The 20,692-nt window shown below is 33.4% G+C and overlaps 1 protein-coding gene across 2 annotated transcripts; it reads left to right on the top strand.

Annotated features, from left to right (window-relative positions):
* Positions 1-810: 810 nt before the first annotated feature.
* On the top strand, positions 811-18,154 carry LOC132713307 (zinc finger protein 521-like). 2 transcript variants are annotated; one of them, XM_060695837.1, is made up of 5 exons: positions 811-912; positions 5,827-5,946; positions 6,815-7,060; positions 10,217-10,327; positions 11,234-18,154. In XM_060695837.1, coding segments are annotated over exons 2-5 (2,913 nt in total). In that variant the 5' UTR covers positions 811-912; positions 5,827-5,944; the 3' UTR covers positions 13,788-18,154. The 2 variants fall into 2 exon arrangements, with proteins under 2 accessions (XP_060551820.1, XP_060551821.1); XM_060695838.1 differs by lacking the exon at positions 5,827-5,946 and having other exon boundaries at positions 823-912.
* Positions 18,155-20,692: the final 2,538 nt, after the last annotated feature.

The following is a 20,692-nucleotide window of genomic DNA, read 5'->3' as shown; positions in this document are numbered from 1 at the left end:
CGTTTCTTTGGTGGACGTAGAGGCGATGTTAAGGTTTCTTCGTAGGAAGCCTTTCATCATTCAAGATATTGACACTAATAAGCAATTGTCAATACATGTAAGTCTTTTCTATTCATGTCAATTATGCCTAACCAAGAGACCATCGTTTTTTTATCTTTTATGTTTGTATCTTTGTTGATATTATACTTTATGTTATATACAGTCGGTTATAAAAGCTCTTACACGATACAAGAAACTTTATTTAAAGTCGATTTACAATTTACAAGAAACATTAGCTAATAATCTAAGCTACATTGTATTTACCGACAATAACAAAGACATAAAACATATTAACTAACATATAACAGATCTGAAAAGTAAAAACATTTAAACATAGTAACAACTATATAGGCATGAAATAAAAATAGCAAGATTGAGAAGAACTATGCAATAAGATGACTAATTAAAGCATACTGTAGTACAGTGACATGTACAGTACGTATTGTATTAAAAAAATAATTAAAATAAAAAATATATAAATTAATTAAAATAGTAATTGTTAACATCTAGAGTTTATACATAATTAGATAGTTACTAAAAAAATTGAAGTACATAAAAGTTTTATGATAGCTCTAAGTTAGAGCTTATGTTGTACTGTTTACAACTTGCCGACTTATCTAAAAGCTTATCTTATCCTGGGACAGAAAGATATTATCGTCTGTCCCAGTCTTATCTAAAATCTTATCTTATCTTATCTTATCTTATCTTATCTTGATTTGTATAGGGTACCTTCGAAAACCGGAGACCGGAGACCGTCGATTAGTATCCCATTTTTTTTTAACCAACCGGAAGCAGACGGCGATTATACAAATATTATCTGAAAAGAAAATAGAGGGAAACACGGCATATTGGTATAAACTGATCATTTAAAAGGTAAATTAAATATGGAACTTTTATGTTACTGTTTTTAAAACATGGTAGGAACAAGTATGACAAAACGGTAATGTCTTGTTGTGAATGCAACAATAATTATAACGATTCGCACCACTGACGACTCGCATCGTAACCAGTTTACAACTCGGCCCACTTTTCAATTTATTAATAAATGCACAGACTTCCCGAAAGTTAAAAATAGTGTCAGACATCCGGTCTGACATACCATGAAAATCTGTCAGACCGAAACGAAATCTGTTAGACCGAATGAAATTAAATTTAAAACAAAATCGGAGGAAAACTTGTATTTCTAAGACACTTTTTGCCAATTTTGTTTTAAATTTTTTCCCCCTAAAAATCATCACAATCCGTACAGCATATTTTCACCACTGTATTTGGGAAGTCTGAATGCATTACATGCAGACTTCCCGAAATACATCGGTCCGAGGGACCGATGTCCGATAAATTTTGATAAGGTCCGACAATTTTTTATTCCCAGTGGGTCCGACTGTCTGGCTTTTATCTAGGTCGCATGTATACAAAATGGCATCGCTAAAGGTGCCAAACCTGAGAAAAAAGTCTACATCACTCATCAGAGGGCGCAGAACAGCAGTAAAAGGATGAAAAGAATAAGACCTGAGACAAAATTTAATGAAAGGAAGTGGCTAGCCGTACGGCTAGCCAAAAGTTCTAACCGTACGTGAGTCACGTACGACTAGCCAGGACACACTGTATTGGCTAGCCGTACGGCACTTTTCAAAATTATGTAGAAGTCGAAAATGCATATGTTATGTTGTGTCTTTAAACGAGGATTTTAATCAAGTCTCCGTATTTGTCCTAGTGTGTTCTCTTTAATAAAGATGCTCCGTCATTTTGTAAAAAAATGAATACGAACAAGCGTTGTGTAATCTATTTTGATAAAAGTGTCAAAGTTGTATGTTATAACGTCCTAGATTTTCATGCTTATGATTTGTTGTTTTAAATTATTTGTATGAAAGATAAATTGTTAAATCATTTTTGTTAATTAAGCACATGGATCGAATATATAATGTTCGGAGGGGAATAAATAATTAAATAAATAAATAAGTAAATAAAAAGAATACTGAAAAAAAAACGGTGAAAAGCAAAAACCATTTAATAATTTTCAAATACAGTATAGATAATTTTAAATATCGAACATAAAAGCACAATCAATTAATAAGCGTTAATTAATTAAGGCAAGCTTTCCCTAATGATGGACAAACTTCTATACAGTCGGTAATTGACGCAATTATCAGAGCCCAACAACAATTATTTTCGGCCTTTTTTTCATTTGAAATTAAACTAAATGAAACAAAAAATATATATATCAAAGTTTTGCAAACTATTTCAATTGATGTTATTTAACTGCAATCAAACGCTATTTTTTCTCGACGTCTTGAGATGACAAAAATATATACTGTATTCGTATACTTTCTTTACTGTAGCCAACAAGGCAATTAATCTCTAAAAAGTAAACATACGAAGACAATTGCTGTGTCTTGTACAAATCCTCGCTTAAAGTCATAAAATAACATATGCATTTTCGACTTCCATATAATTTTTAAAAGTGCCGTACGGCTAGCCAATACAATGTGTCCTGGCTAGTCGTACGTGACTCACGTACGGCTAGAACATTTGGCTAGCCGTACGGGCCCGTACGGCTAGCCACTTCCTTAATGAAAAATGGAACCAGGACTTTGAATCGTTGATCAGGGGATTCTGTCATTTTTTTCCTTTCCCACTAAATATGCCTTATTCTTATCGATTCGTGCCTTCCATCGATTCGAGACCTAAATAAATGGCTGGTATAAATACCTCTGCAAGGACATACACCATCCGAAAACTACACAAGTTTTATTCGAAACTCGATTTGACAATTCTATCCAGTCAAAATGCGTAATTGAAGTGTAAATGAGCTTACCCTTCAATCAGCTGATGACCTAATTACTTTAAAATATTCAATGTTAATGTAATTTTGATTTTTCAAACACACTTGCAATTAAGCCAAAAAAATTCATTATGCTGTAAGAATTAACTTAAGACTTTGAAACATAAATTATATTGATCAGATCGGACTGAAAATAACCATGCGAACATTTAGTGGTGTGAGCGCCTTTATTTTGATGACGTCACAGGGTGAATCGGATATCACGAATCGCTGGGTAAGCGTCCAGCCGAGCAAGACAATCATGGTTGACATGTTCAGATGCTCTTATCTTTGAGCGGTTGTTTTTAGAAGTAATTTAAAGATTTTGAACTTAAAATAATGAATTTATTTAACAAATGCACTTATTGAACTGTATGTATGTCTGATATTTGTTGTGCAAGTGCATTTTTTCCAAATAAGAGTCACGAATCGACGAGAGAAAAGCATATATAATATAACAAGGGATACAAATTACTCAATTCATGAAAAAGTAAATAGAACGCAGTATACAACAGTTTTTCTTCTTCTTTTGATTGTTGGACATTGATGAAAGAATCGATAATTTAAAAAGAAATGACTCACTTTGTTACATGGACAAGATATTATTAAAAACAACCTTTCATGTTTCATTTTTACACACATTCATAAAATTTCGGTTTGTAAAATTACACATGTAAAACGACATCTAAATTCTAATGCAAACGTATGCTCATATAAGGAAGTTTAATCATGTATTGGTTAAATATCAATCATCCACCACCATCAATGTTGCAATCATTAACTTCTGGTACAAATTATTGTAACAGTTTTTGTTTGTTTTGATAATTTCTATCCTAGGCTTCCATTTTGATGTTGCCCATACTGTATGTTCCATGTGTAAATCCAACTTCTGTTAGTGACAGTCAATTTCATTGGCTAATGAATAATAATAATCCGGATAATAACGGCTTTTAACCGCGACGAATAGCGTTTTTTTCATCAGCCGACAACTTGACAGCCAATGTAAATACTGAAATGTTAGCTATTTCCTGCAATGTTACAGGTTTTAATGAAGTGTTTGTAGTAGAACTTGGGTAATGACTCATTCATATCCCTTGTTTGAATTATATATAAAGATTTAATAAAATAATTACAGATTTCCCTGTGAATCATTGGGGTATGACTGGGAGGAGATGATGCGCTATACGGACTGTGCAGATTTTTACGGCAAAAAAATTAAAACTGATAAGTGTCTTAGAAATACAAAAACAAGTTTTCCTTTGATTTTGATTCATTTTATTCGGTCTGACAGATTTCGTTTCGGTCCGACAGATTTTCATGGTTTGTCAGACCGAATGTCTGACACTTTTTTTTTAACTTTCGAGAAGTCTGTGTAACATGTTTAATGTATTATATAATAATGAGATAAAGAACAAACGTTTGAAATTTTTCAAATTTCAATAAAACGTGTATTATCAAAAATAACCAAAAAAAATACAGACAAAAGATGAGACAAAAATCAAGATATATGCATTTACCGATGGCGATGAACAAACACAACAGTGACATGAAACAAAAATACAGAACATTTATTTATTGAAACAGTCACATTTCAAGGCACCTAAATTCTGCAAATATTACACTAATTTAACTGAAGATTGCTTTAGAAACAAAAGCATCAAAGGAAACACGTATTTGTATTATATTGATTTTTAACAAATCTACAAGAAGAAACAAATTTCTTCTTAATATGCTTTAATTCTGCAGAAGTACAATGTACAATTATATACTAATATACGAGATACAGTAGCTCTTATTTATCATTTAAAACGGTTTGCCTTGATAACATGCAAGTAACCAGAAGAAACTAATATTTTTTATTAGTTTTTTAAAATTGGCCCTTGCTGAGTTGGAATAGGGCCGAGTTGACTCTTTACCGAATAAGCATAAACCAGGTCAACTTGGTCTTATTACACAGGTGATCTACAGGTGGCACATAAGCATGAGTTTCAGTTTTCGTGGGTTAGAGTAATCATTATTGAAACAATCTATAGAAGCAAATTTTTGAAAGTCGAAAAAAAGAATATATAAGCACAGGATCTTGTTGAACAGGATCTCAGTCCTACGGAGTTAATCTATACATGCCTTGTCCCTTTTAATAATTATACAGTTACCCAACTTTTTTACCTTAACTATCTTTAATTGCACACAACTATTATTCTAGTTCAATTATTTTACAAGGTGTTCTATTACTAGTAACTTCCTCATTTCCGAAGCAGTCTTGCGGTGGTATTAATCACATTTAGTGATAGTTCTAGGTAGACATGATATGTATGGATTATATAAACATAGACAATGGTTAATGGTTTTCATCATGCTAAGTGTCACACGCCGAACACCTGTGGTATTATCAAGGTTTCTCATATTATTTTGGCATGATAAAACTGATGGAATCATAGATGAAGAGATTTCAGCGAACAGATTTTATAGTACTGCTAGATCTGTTCGCACAATGTCAAAAAAAAAAATAAGTGACTGACATTTCAAATTATGGAAGCCAGAACTAATGGAATTACTCAATAAGTGTTTGGGGATGTTGCTTGTTAGACCACAGCTCAAGTATCTTCAGCACAAAGTGTAGTCGTAATACACAGTAAAATACAACAGATCAAGATGGTACAGTGTAGGGCTGCTGGATGGCTCACCAGCAACTTCTTCCCTCACAGCAATGTCATAAACAAGTTAACTACAATGGTGCTTCCTTGGAAAAGGATTTAGGCCAGGCTACTGATGTTCTATTAGATTGTTCATGACTGGTTGTAGTACCAATGCCTCCTTTAGTCCTTATTATTACTTCTACCTGGCTCATCAGACACATGCCTCCCCTGCCTTAAAGACAAATATTATACTCTACCCAGCAACCATCATACTTTTGAATTCTCTGCCAGCCAATTTCTTTAATATACAAATACAAATTCTAATTTCAGGCCAATAAGACAGAGCCTAGTATTTTACTATATACAAAATCAAGGTGAAGGTTTCATAGGTGGCATGATGTTGGGCATGTGCTTCATGATTTAAGTCCGTGTCTATAAGCAGTGAAAGATGTAAGTAGGGTACACATGTAGTCAAAATATATTGACATGCCGCAAAGCTTGATTCTGAGATATTTTTGTTCTGGGGCAGAATCTCGCTTTGGCAGGTCAATATATTTTGAGGCGAAAATAGCATATCTCTTCGCACAGTACAATTAGTTGGACTAAGGACACATAGCCTTATTATTGTGCCAGGACTTTATTATAGTGCCAGTATTCTTGCAACATTGACAAACATGCAGTGTAATGGGGACACATACAAATGTTTACATAATACATTAATGTGTCATGGGCAACAATCAGGGCCAGCTAGATCTATTTTCCACTAACTTGTCTTTTTTTACATGAACATTTTCTTTACTTGCCCATTTAATATTAATTATAAAATAAATTCTGTTTGTAACGCACATGCTTTGGGACAACCTGAGCACTCAGCAGTATGGACAATTGATTTTGCAGTCCCTGGTTAAGGTATAGATCTGCCTTTCATCCTACCTCCCTTAGCAGCTCAGTGAATATACTAAATTAAATGTTGCTTCACACGTAAGAAAGTGAACGATAATTATTCAACCATTGTACTTGAGAGTACCTTTTCAACCCATCACGCCTTAATGAGTAATGACTTTGTCACTGAGCCCTATTGGGGTAATGATTATGATAAGTCTAATACACAACACAGGTACTGGTTAGTTCTAGGAAGTTTTAAGGTTATGTTTGTATAATATAAATGATGTCATGTCAAAATATATGTACCATCTTGCAATACCATTTTATGGAGACGCAAAAGCTGCACGGGTATGCAATAAAAAAGATGTAATAGAGAATTCAACCAATCAATGGCATTAAGTATAATATTTTGTCCATAATTTTATTTTTATAGGGGAAGTAACTTATGTTGTGAGAATCTTAAAGCAAAATTTCCACTAGAAATGGGACTGAAGAAGAACAAAGGACCTCATAAGGACAACAACGAGGAGAAGAAATTCCAGTGTCGGTGCGGGAAAAAATATACCATTCTGAAACATTTCATGAACCATGTAAAAGTATGTCACGTTTCTGGCTCAGACAAACCGGAATTGCCGGCAGGCAAAGGGAAAGCAGGATCTAGGGAAAGTCCGACTTGGAGGTACGCTTTTTATTCTAATCGGAAAGAACTAAAGATTTAGCACAAGTCTTAAGCATCTTATCAAGAATAATGCTGAAATTAGGGTGAAGTAATGAGATTTAAGACTAAGTTATGGCCTGACTTCGCTTGAAAAAGCAGTCCCTGCTAGTAACTTTAGTTTAACTATACAATGTACATGGAATATTGAATGTACATCACTAATAAAAAGTTGTGTGCATCTAGATTTTTAGCTCACCTGAGTTAGCTCAGGATGAGCTTTTAGGATGGTTGAATGTCCATCGTCTGTCATCAGTCGTCTAACCACATTTGTTTGTTTACACTCTAGTGGTAACTTTTTTGCCTCAATCTTCCTTAAACTTTGTTAGGATGCTTGTCTAGGAAATTGCTCCGATGAGTTCGAACATGGGTCATCTCGGATGAAAAACTAGGTCACAGGAGCTAATAATAGAAATATCTTGTTAACACTTTTGGCTACTGTTTTGATTCAAATATCATGGAAATTGGTCTGCAAGTTTGTTTTGATCATTTCTAGATCAAGATCGAATATTGGTCACATGGGGTAAAAAAACTAGGTTACACCACTCAGATATGCAAAATCATTTTAAAAATTCTAGTGGTCACATTTTTGACTCAATTGTCATCAAACTTGGTCAGGATGCTTTAGTTAATTTCTTGAATGAGTTTTAGCACGGGTCATTTCTTTACAAAAACTAGGTCACAGGAGCTAAAGATAGATTTCTGTGCAATCTTTCATTTACCAAATTAAGAATGTCTTTAGTATTTAGTAGGAACATTTCTTGCAAAATTTCAGGTTTAGTATAATGAATGTTATTTGGTTTCTTTAGACGTGATCAGCGGTACTGAAATTTTGCATATACAGCTTAAATTATAAGCTCACCTGTCACAAAGGGACAGGGTGAGCTTTTGTGATCGGACGTCCGTAGTCCCTCTGTCAACTTTTACTTTAAACGACATCTGCTCATTAACCGCTAAGCTAATTTCATCCAATCTTCACAGGTGGTCATTTTGGTGGTCACCTTTAAAAATTGTTAAATGAATTTAATTCCATGCAGAACTGGGGTCATAAGGGTTTAAAGCTACGGATACTAAGATAGGTTTTAACACTCTTGCATGTACAGCTTTATTTATTGATGTCATGTGTATTGAAATACACTGACAAATGTGCTGATTTTTGGGGAGCTTTAGTAAGTAAGTAGTAAGTAAGTAAGTAAGTAACAACTTTATTTAATGAGGCTAACACATTCAGTTTCCCGATCTTCCATGCGGGCCTCAATCACTTTAATCACTATAATGGCATTAGCAATATTTCTTGTTGCGTCTATAAGGAATCTATGTAAATTATTTTTTGTGTTCTGTATGTTTAAATAGGAAAGTTTTTATTATTGATTTCTCCTTATTAAGTTCACTCAAATTGACATTGTTCCAGTACTTTAATTTTTATATTTATTTTGATTTTTAGCTCACCTGAGCTTGCTCAGGGTGAGCTTTTAGGATCGGTGAATGTCCGTCGTCCGTCGTCCGTCGTCCGTCGTCCGTCCGGCCGTCCACAATTACTTGTGAACACTCTAGCGGTCGCATTTTTGCCTCAATCATCATCAAACTTGGTCAGGATGCTTATCTAGTTGAAAGCTCGGATGAGTTCGAACATGGGTCATCTCGGATGAAAAACTAGGTCACAAGAGCTAAAAATAGATAAACCTTGTGAACACTCTAGAGGTCACATTTTTGACCCAATCATCATCAAACTTGGTCAGGATGTTTGTCTAGGTGATAGCTTGGATGAGTTCGAACATGGGTCATCTCGGATGAAAAAGTAGGTCACAGGAGCTATAAATAGAAAAACCTTGTGAACACTCTAGTGGTCACATTTTTGAACCAATCATCATCAAACTTGGTCAGAATGCTTGTCTAGTCAATTGCTTGGATGAGTTCGAACATGGGTCATCTCTGATGAAAAACTAGGTCACAGGAGCTAAAAATAGAAAAACCTTGTGAACACTCTAGTGGTCACATTTTTGACCCAATCATCATCAAACTTTGTCAGGATGCTTGTTTAGATAATAGCTCGGATGAGTTCGAATATGGGTCATCTCGGATGAAAAACTAGGTCACCGGAGCTATATAAATAGAAAACCTTGTGAACACTCTAGTGGTCACATTTTTGCATCAATCATCATCAAACTTGGTCAGGATGCTTATCTAGTTGATAGCTTGGATGAGTTCGAACATGGGTCATCTCGGATGAAAAAGTAGGTCACCAGAGCTAAAAATAGAAAAACCTTGTTAACACTTTAGCGGTCACATTTTTGCATCAATCATCATCAAACTTGATCAAGATGCTTGTCTAGGTGATAGCTCGGATGAGTTCGAACATGGGTCATCTCGGATGAAAAACTAGGTCACAGGAGCTAAAAATAGAAAAACCTTGTTAACACTCTAGTGGTCACAATTTTGACTCAATTGTCATCAAACTTGGTCAGGAAACTTGTCTAGGTCATTGCTGGGAATAAATCGAACATGGGACATTTCGGATGAAAAACTAGGTCACAGGAGCTAAAAATAGAAAAAATCTTGTTAACACTCTAGTGGCTACTGTTGTGATCCAAATATTCTGTTAATTGGTCTGAAAGTTTGTTTTGATGATTTCTAAGTCAAGATCGAACATGGGTCATCTTGGATGAAAAACTAGGTCACACCGCCCAAATATGGAAAAACCTTGTTAACATTCTAGTGGTCACATTTTCGACTCAATTATCATCAAACTTGGTCAGGATGTTTGTCTAGGTAATTGCTTGGATGAGTTCGAAATCGCATGTGAAACTAGGTCACCGGAGCTAAAAATAGAAAAATCTTGTTAACACTCTAGTTGCTACTGTTTTGATCCAAGTATCCTGGAAATTGGTCTGAAAGTTTGTTTTGATGATTTCTAGGTCAAGTTTGAATATGTGTCACCTGGGTAAAAAACTAGGTCGCACTGCTCAAATATGGATAATCCTTGTTAACACTGTAGTGGTCACATTTTTGACTCACCTGTCATGAGACTTGGTCAGAATGCTTGTCTAGGTAATTGTTTGGATGAGTTTGATAATTCAGGTGAGCGATCTAGGGCCATCATGGCCCTCTTGTTTTTTAAAGCAGTAGGACTGGGAAAGGGAAGTCTATAGATAGCAAATTGAAAGAGAAGACCTCATTGACTAAAAAGAAAACAGATAGATCCCATGTAACAGAGACAAAAGTAAAAAGCAGGTTAGCTGATTAAATAGTTGTAGCCAGTATTCAAAATGTTTTGTTGTCTTTTAAAAGCCACCATAGTGTTTATTGTTGTTTTTCTTTTTTTGGGGGATAGAGACTTTTTTCATTTTATTGAACTTGAAACTTGCTTGAATGCAATGTGTTTATAAGCTTTTGCCATAAGTATAGGGCCAGGCCAGTCTACACATTCATACAGGCTTTTACTGTTGGTAAATGTATTTCAATATTGAAATCATAGAGATTTGAAGTCATTTGGTTAAAGGTCAAGGCACTGTGACCTTGACAACAAAAAGCTTGTCTTACCAATCCTTTAATAATAGTTAAGGTAGGTTGTTTTTAAATTTAGAAGATTACTCCTATTAATTTTGTGGTAATCAGAAGTAAAGGTCACCAACACTTTGGTCACAAAAAGCTTGCCTGATCAGTTACTACAGAAAGACCTTAAGACTGGGGTTATTGATCTAGACAAGTACATGTAGATTGCTCTTATAAATTGTAAGGTCAGTGGGTCAAAGGTCATGGTCACTTCACAAAAACAGCTTATGCAACTGATAGCAGTTAGTATAGAAAGCTTTGATTTACAGTCCTCCTGTAGTGAGGAGGGTGGTAATTATCATTGGATGAACTCTATAGATTTTGAGGTCAGTAACTGTATATCAAAGATCAACGTCACAGTGACTAAATGTGTGTGATGAAGATATATTCTAAATAAAGAATTGTGGGCAAATGTGCCCAAAAATGGGTATGCCAGGCAAATACTTACAGAATTTTCTTTATGAAACGAAAAGGATTAGAAAACAAAATTATTTATGCCTAAATGTAAAAGCAGTTCTTGCAACAAGTTGGTTTTTTTGTTTTGATTTTATAGACCTTAACTTGATACTTTACTGTTACTTCCAGAAAAAAGAAAAGAAAGGAGACTGACACAGATTTTACTTGCTCAATCTGTTCTTCAACATTTAGAAATGGTGATGACCTACATAAACATTTTAAAAGGTCAAGGTGTGCAATAGGATCGTTTCCAAAATTGACCCAAAGGTTAAAAGGTCAAATTGTAAATGAGGAAACACCAGTACGAAAGGTCCAATATAGGTGTGGCTTTTGTAGTTTGACATTTACAGATAGCTCTTATCTAGAGCTGCATGTGTCAAGTGGATGTCCTAGTAGATCAGAGAATTCCGAAATATCCTATAGTGATAACAGATTATCTTCTCAGTTGGAGAGGATCCCAGACAATGATAAATTATCTTGTGGTTTGGGGAAGACCTCTTATGATATGGAATTATTCCATCCAATGGTGAATATTGAATGCGGACTTTGCCATGTTAAGTTTGAGTCGCAAGATGATTTGATATCACATTTTGAGTCAAAGCATGAGTGTGAGAAGGATTCTGACAATGATGTTGATAAACTGGGAGACATTGATTACATTTGTGGTAAATGTAATTTGGAATTGGACAGTATCAAGGAGATGAAAAGTCATTTAAGATTATGTTTTGCAGATATTAATTCAGTATTCACTTGTGGCCAATGTCAAAAGGAGTTTGGAAGTCATGATGATTTACAGTCACACATATCTGAAAATCACAGTGCATCAGAGTTTGTGTGTGGACAGTGTGGAAATTCATTCCAATCCACGAAACTTTTAGTACAACACATTGCTAAAGATCACACTGTTCCAGATAGTCCTTTATCAGAAGGTTCACCAGCAAAGGAACATGTAAGTGGCTATGATAACGATACTGTTACTGTACCTACCAGTTTATTGATAAGGTATTTAAGTAAGATACAGTGTGGTGGCTGCTTTAATACGACACAGCTCAACATAAGTGGCAAATGTACATTTTGCAATCAACCTATTAATGTAAAACTTAATAAAATTATGTGCCTTTGTACGCAAATTCTTTTCCAGTCAGTGGATACTTTAATGTCCCATTTATGCTCATGTGAAGACATTCATACAAATACAAACCGAAATAATCTTGTTCTGAAAGCTTCAAAAAAAGATGACTTTCAAAGAATTTGTGTAGATAACCATGTGGTAGATAACCATGTGATTTGTCCGGAAGTGGTCGATAATCTTCATATACAAAATGTAAATGAAAGCATGAAAGAAGAAATAGATGCTGACAATGTGGATGAACTGAAAGAAAAGGAAAAGGAAGAAAGTTTTGAAGCGGTAAGAGAAACTACAGAATACTCGCCAGTAAATACAAAAGGAGGAAAGGAAAAGGTTGAAGACAAATCTTTGAAACCCAAAGAAAAGTTAGTGTTCATTGAGGATGATACAGATAGTGAGTTATCGGACACTGATTCATCTGGGTTTGAAGAAATTGCTGTTGATATACCTAGTCCTAGAAATAAAAGAACAAAATCAAGATCTGGTAGAAATGAGGATCATTCTTCTTCATCTGATTTGGACATGCATGAAACAGAACTAAAACATATTGAAAACAAATTACAAGAACGCAATGCTTTGGAAAAGTATAATATCTGGCCATGTAAAGTGGTTGTGGAACGAATGACCTTATTAAAACTTGAACGATATCTGGGTAAGAGAAAACGCACCACATCTCCGGAGGGATCAGATGGATTACAATTTAAACGAGCTCGGACTGAAAGATTTGACAGAAAAACTGATGAAAGAACAGCTAATGTCCAGGGAGATGCAGGATTTAAAGAAAAACTTGCAAATGCACAAGAAAATGTTACAAAGAGTAAAGCAGTTGCCAAGAAAAAATCTTTTCATAGAAATGATAAACGAAAAGTTCCTTATTCTCAGGAAAGAAGAAAATCTACTCGGTCAAATTTGGTTGATTGTTTTAAGAATAAAGATTCAGTTCACAAAAAGGTTAGTGATAAAATCCTTAAAGTTTCTGTTGATTTTGATAAAGCGCAAAATAATAAGAAAGAGGAAGAACAACACAAAAAGCTGGATAAGTTACTGAAATACTCGCCTTTAAAGAATAATATAAACACATCAAAGAAAACGGACAAAGTCGACTGTACTTCAGAAAACATTCAGTCACAGGCAGATAAGAATGAAGAAATATTAACTTGTGAAATATGTACTTTGACATTTTCCTCTACACCTGCTTTAGAACAACACGCCGAGACTCATTTACCAGCACAAATGTTTCAGTGTGGTATTTGTGAGGACACTTTCAGCTCTGAAAACAGACTGAAGGAACATATGGACAGCCATGTACATAACGATGAATTTGTTTGCGGTATATGTCAGTCGAAATTCACTTCTCCAGATGAATTAGAGCTTCACATTTACAAACATTTTAATAGTCCTGTATCGGAACAAAAAGAAACAGAACCATTGGTAAAACTAAAAGTCAATGCTGACAGTAGCGATAATGTTGGAGCCGTTGATCTAAAAGAAGAAAACCAAGGTCAGCAAGTATTACCAAAATTGTTGGCGTACAAACCGAAATTTATTCTTTGAAATGGATTATTCATTTTGTATAAGTATGATTTAACGGGTTAATATAATTATACATGATTTAATTGTTAACAAAAATTGATACTGTACATATATGTAGCTTAGTACAACATGCCAAGTTTAAGGAAATTCTGTTGAAATGTTTTAATATTACCTGTATGTCTGAGATAAATTGAAAACTCCCCAAAACCTCCATAATCGTTAACGAAAATTTAACTGTACATGAGTATTCATTTGTATATAAATGTTGCTTAGTAGAATGATGTTGAAAATTTTCTATTACGAGGCATCCATGGTCGAATGGTTAAGGTTGTTTATTTTAAATCCAGTTTCCCCTCATCTCTCTAAGTTCAAGCTGCATAAGTCTTTAGATTCTACATGAAAGAAAGCTAACCAGCTAGCTTTCCAAACCTCGCAGTTCTAACCTTGGTGGTTCTACTTGTGCCTGAAATAATGTACAGAGGGAAACTTGAAGTCTTCCTCCACCATTAAAGCTGGAAAGTTGCCATGTGACCTATACTATGTTGGTGACCAAAAATATATGTTCCTATTACATGAACAAAAAATAGCTAACAGATCAATAACTTTGGAAGGAGTTGAAGGTGGTGAAATATCATATTAAGTCTAACGTTAACTTCATGTATCTTTAATGCACTTTAAGAAGTGAGCTTTTCAATACATTCTGAATGATATTTATAGAAATATTCATTGGTCAAGTGGATTATTGATTAATATTTCGTACTAAAATATAAAATTGAACACGATTATGGCATATTGTTAAGTTATTCTTATTTTTACCAGTTAAATGACCATTTACACTTGGATTGGCATAATATCACTTTAAGTGATTTAAACAAGCCTAAGGTGCTATTTACATGTATCTGTATAAATTACGTACACTTAGTTAATAATTGCTGAAATTTCCATTACTCTGTAAGTGGGTAGAAAATAGAAAGATAATACAAATACTAAATGTATTCTGTTATATTCTGTATTAAACATTAATATTTTTTTACATTTATTGTGAATTGTTTTACATTTTACAAACTTTTTTTCTTAAGGACGTTTTTGGGAGTTTTCATATAGACATATAGGCAAAATTAAAACTGTTCAATAGAAATTCTTTAAACTTGGCATGCCGGGAACCAGAATAAGTAGTTCTAGCCTATTTGAATACTCTTCAAAGCGGAGGTAATGCATTAGGGTGCTAATACCTTAAGTTTGATATTTTGAAGATTTACTTTAAATAATTGCCACTAAGGGTCACCAGAGATAAATAAGAAAAGGAGAAATAATCATCCCTAAGTTAAATATTTTGTTATGGATCATTCAAAATAATCATGGCAGATAGTATACTTTATTTGCACTTATATGTGCTCATTAATAATGAAATAGAAATTAAAAAAGATCTTGAATTACTCTGTTGCCAATGCAATCTTTGAATTTATAGAGAATGCTGAGTATTATGTTGGGCCATCATGTTTTTCTTTGTCTTGAATATCAGATCTGTATAATTATGTATATTTATTTTTTTTACAAATTTGTTGTTGAGTATATTTTCATGTTCCTACTATTGTGTCAAACTTGTAGATCTTATTTAAATGTTTTGAAATATTTATTTTATATTTTGACCTCATCTGTGAACGTTCATGTGAGTGGACATGGAATGATTATCTGTCCCTCTGTAATCCACTCCTGCTTGAAACAGCATTTCTTGTGACATTATTGAATCAAATTTGATGACACTTTTTCCCGGGATGTCTGCATTTAGGACTACCAAATTTGTTCAAAGTTAAAATATTTAAGTTCATATCTGGATCACAGGAGCTAAAGAAAATCTCTGAACCTTTTATACAGTAGGAATGTCCATGACCGAGTGTTAAAGGTCATTTACTTTTAACAATTTGCCTCTTATCATTGTTACGGTAGGTTCGAACTACTCAAGTGTCTTTGGAGTTTTTCATGTGAGAAAGCTTAGCAATAATCAAGCTAGCTTTTGGAAAGTTGGTGGTTCTACTCTGGTGCCAGTTTGTGCCTGAAATAATGCACAGAGGGGCACCTGAGGTCTTCCTCCAACAGTCAGGCTGGAAAGTTGCCATATGATCTAACCTTTTGACTCAAAATGCCTTAAAATTGAACAAAAAATGTTGATTATTGTTGTCATGTTAAGTTTATTTCTTTATTATACATTATATTTTGTATACATGTATTTTTCTGTTTAAAGTGTACCATTTGATATTCATGTAAGAGTATCAAATTTTATGTGTTTTTACTTGACCTCAGTGAAGTTCCTTTCACACTTATCTTGTGATCAATAGTGACTAATAGTAAAAAAACATAATGTTTAATCTTTACTTGAATGCTGAATAAAGGGGCCTTTGTTGGTCCTTAACAAGGTCTTTTTACTTTCCACTTACAGACTGTTGATGTACATTCCGTAATTATATATAACCTGCACTTTTATGGAAGTAATGAAAACAAAAATTAAGATAAAATTAATTTGAATAAAAAATGTGATAAAAATGCCATGAAAATTCTGTACATTTGTATAGAAAAAGATTTTACATTCCAGGTATATCCATCTCGTTGGCAAATGTTAGTGGGATCGTGGGTAAATTATATACATTACTAGCGCACTCCAAAATGAAATGGTTCAAAACTTGTTCTTTTTTTTTGTTGTTTTTTTTTGTTAAATTGTAAATCTTTATTAAACTTATAGTATAGTGTAGTAAATAGTCTGTTTGTTTTATATTTTGATTGTTATTTTGCATGGTTTTAATTCAGAAATGATAAAGAAGGGAAAGAAAAAGAATGAATAAAGAACATATAACTCAATAAATCATAAGATCAACATTAGGTCAAATGAGTAAATACAGCTATTGTAATAGTAATGGTTCAGAGCTTTTGATAATATGTATTTTCAAACTCATTAATATTAAAAGATTTTAGTTGATAGAAATTCAGAACAAATTTGTTAAATATTACATAAGTATGTTTAGTGTTAATTTTTTTCCATGATTTTATTTATTGTCAGTATCTATTGAAATATCTGCCTTTCATACATTTTATCTTTACTATTAATTTTTATATAATATGGAAAAAAAGGATAGACTCTTTAACGAATGTGAAACAAAACAAAACGAAATTGCTTACATGTGACTTACATGTAGTTCAATTCGAAGAATGAAAAAATCAGATTTAAGGTACTGTCTCATTTTCAATCGTATAATTTGTATTTAATTTATGATATGTTTTTGTTATATTTATAAGTATATTTTCCGTTGTTATTCCGCCACTTAGATAGGTGAAAAATTAACCTCTTCAAAAATACCCCAAAGTATGGTACATGTCAGTATTGTGCAGTTTTTGCTTAATATGTATATTATTTTACATTATGCATCTTTGTTAAGACTATTTTTGTGCTACAAAGTAACGTCGAAAGTTAGGTATCACTTCTTTGTCATCTGTCCATATGAACTTAATAAAATGTCATTCGATGAATATCCATGTTCATTTTAAGTTTGTCTTGACTACTCCTCTTATACCATTTTTGCAATTTCAGTAAGACTTTACAGGGTTGATCAGTAGCTCAAGTTCTAGTGCATTTTACATGTTGTTGTTTTTTTTGCTTGAATGATTTTTTTGGCTGAGGTATGGCCCTGAATAAAAAAATAAGGTAATTTGGCCTGTTAATTGATTTTTGTGTCTCCTCTGCAACATGCAATTGGCTATCATGAGGCAAATATATACGCAAATTTAATATAGTGCTTAAAATATGTTTATATTTTATTTTTCTTAAAAGCCAGTATGTTGACAGCATATTTCGTCACTTTAGTGCAAAAACTCATTATCTCCTATTAAATTTACAAGCTGTTAACCTGTTACTGCACTAAGGTGACGATTTCTGCTATTTATGCATTTATATTGTCACCATCTTTTTACAAGTTAGGGAATAATTATGAAATTGAGTGACTTATGTAATTTGTTTAAAGATATTTATGTGAGTTATGATAAAGTGTTAAACCTAAATGTTAAATCACATGAATGATTTAGTAGTGAACATGAGCAGAATGAATTTATTTGTATACCAACTATTTATCTGACTTTACAGTGCAACCTCAACATAGCGACCGTCTGCAGAGCAATTTCCTCCTTTAAACAAGAGTATTGTATCTTCCCAAAGTAACAATTCGCGGTAGTTATTTACTTCTCAAGAGCAACATTTGTCAGTAACAACTAAATTTTTCTCTCATCATGAAGGGTGTTTATGTACACAGGTTGTACTGTAGGTGTATCCATACTCTTGTGTTATACAAATGTGCCTGAATATAATTTATTATCATAATAAAGATAATTAAATCTATATTTGTTATGTTTGTTGTCAAGTCAATGTGAGTAGAATAGTTAGAAGCACGAAGAAGAACCAAATTGTTATTTTTAAGCTTACCTGAGTAAATAATGCTCGATTATTGCTATAAGGATTGGTTAGTTGTTTGTTGTCCGCAATTTGTCGTTCAAATCAGGGAGTTTTCATTTTTGATCAGGTGCAGATACATGATTTTTACCAGAAGTCCTCAAATGATAATGCATATTCCAAAGGGGTTTGGCATTTTACTATAGTTTGCCAGAGGGGTAATGCTCTCGAGAGCCAAATTTGTCCTGATTTTCTGCATGATATTTATACCCCTGCCACACCCCCACCCCCCCCCCAAAAAAAATGAGGTATTATGAATGTTATGCACCTGGTCGTCCATCATTTCGTCTCTTAGCAGGTTTCGTGTCCGGTATATATCATTTGAAACAGTAGAAGGAAATTGAACCTACTTGGCAGAAATGTTAACCATTATGAGACGATGTGCAGACCTTACTCAGGTCAAGGTCATACTTTTTCATTTTGTACTTGACTTTCAAAATTTTCCTGTCCAGTCTGTATCTTTTGAACCGATGGAAGGAAATTAAAACTTTGGCAGAAATATAGATCTAACTTAATAATGAAACATAGGTTTGGGTTTCCTGTGAACAAAATTGACCGGTCCCGTGGATTACTTGATTTATAGCGACTTACATAGGAAAACACATAAAAGTTTCTTTGTGTGAAACTACAATGTCTAGAGCTTAGATATTTAGCATGTACCATTGCCGTATTGACCTTCACAAAACTAAAATGAATCATGGGGCGGGGTCACTTGATTTATATAGACTTATACTTGAAAACACATCTGAGACATATTGTGTTAAACTTTGATGCCCTGAGCTTATATATTTGGCATGTAACATCACATTGTGGGCCACAAAATAACTGGTATTAACCTTGTCTCTGGGGTCAATGCTGGCCTCGCCCCGGGGTCACTAAGTTGATAAAGTCTAGTATGAGCATGTCCCTAGGGTTTAATATTGGCCCGCCCCGTGGTCACTTGATTTATATAAACATATATAAGAAAACACTTAATTTAAGTCTTATTGTGTGAAACCACTGAGTCCAGAACCTAGTTATTTGGCATGTCTAGTTGAAAATAAAAAAGAGGGAAGAAGATTTTTCCTTTTATGTGCGTATTACATTCTATATGGCGAAATAGAAAGAAAATTAAATATAGTAAAAGAATATAGTAATAGAATAGAAATGATGAAAATAAAAAAAATTATTAATAAAATTTGGCATAACTTTGCTATTAATTGATTTTATTCATACATGGATTAATCAACATTAATGACACAACCATATAAATTTAAGTTTGACCCCGACTGTAAAATTACAAGAAAAAATGAACGAATTTTTGTATTTGTAAACCATTCATTTAATATTCTTTATGCTCTAATTCGTTACACTCCTTTGAAAACGAGCATAAATCATTTACATTCTTTAATAATACACCTTTGAAATAATAAACAACACAACACAGAGTTTAAAGAGGCTAGAGGGAGTATGAGCCACTAACCGTTTATTTTCCCAACCAACAGATATAAAGCTACATATCAATTTTTGTTAAGACAAAAGTCCAAAAAAGCTTCCGCATGACTTATAGTCATACATTTTTTAAGCAAATTCATCTGTTAAAACATGCCAAATACTTCGCGTAAAAGTAAAGAAATATAAACTTTCCATTATATCTGAATAATAAAGTTTTGTAAAAACAGAAGTTTTTGAAAATGTTCGAAAAGTCGGGTTGCTGCGAGCGGGATACCCAACCCTACTCCAACGTGGGAGGGGGAGGTATTGTTGAAGGATGAATCCAGGCTCAAGACCAGCGGCTCCTTCGAACCTACCTGACATAAAACCCAAATTAAGCGGTCTAAAATTTTATGTCTTTATGGAAAAAGGAAAGGAATTTTGAAAATTTTAAACAGGCAAAGACACAGATAGTTTCTCCTTGAAATAAACTCATTTCATGTACATACTTATATGCAAACAGAATAATAATTCACAGTGATTCCAAACAGAATTAAATCAATATGCCTTATCGATTTTGAAAGTCCATGATATTATTTATTTTGCGTATAGAGACACATGTTTACTTTGCTCTGAGCTGTACATAATCCTGATGTAAGAAACATTTACAAAACTTTCTGTATAACATAATCGAAAATATTTCAATATTTTCGGAAATTTCACATCAAATTAACCTCTAATGCCCGCTTTACTAATTACAAGAAACTCGTGCACTATTGGTAAAGGTAATTGGCAGGGTTATTGAAGAAACGTCATTGAAAATACATGTACGCACACAATGTTTCCATTTTGTTTTTATAAGAAATACGTGTGCGGCCCTTCAATGCTTAGATCAGATAAATTTTTTAATTAGCGTCTACAGCTATACCGTCTCTTATATAACATTTGCGTTTACTTTAAATCATAATCTATATATTAAGAATTTCATCACATTTAAGCCGTTAACAATATCTTTTCCGCA

The sequence above is a fragment of the Ruditapes philippinarum genome, unplaced genomic scaffold (genome assembly GCF_026571515.1).
Source record: "Ruditapes philippinarum isolate M1 unplaced genomic scaffold, ASM2657151v2 ctg4771_1_1_1_1, whole genome shotgun sequence".
Taxonomy (NCBI): Eukaryota; Metazoa; Mollusca; class Bivalvia; order Venerida; family Veneridae; genus Ruditapes; species Ruditapes philippinarum.
Note: the sequence above shows the minus strand (reverse complement) of the source record. Positions and strands in the feature narration are given on the sequence as shown.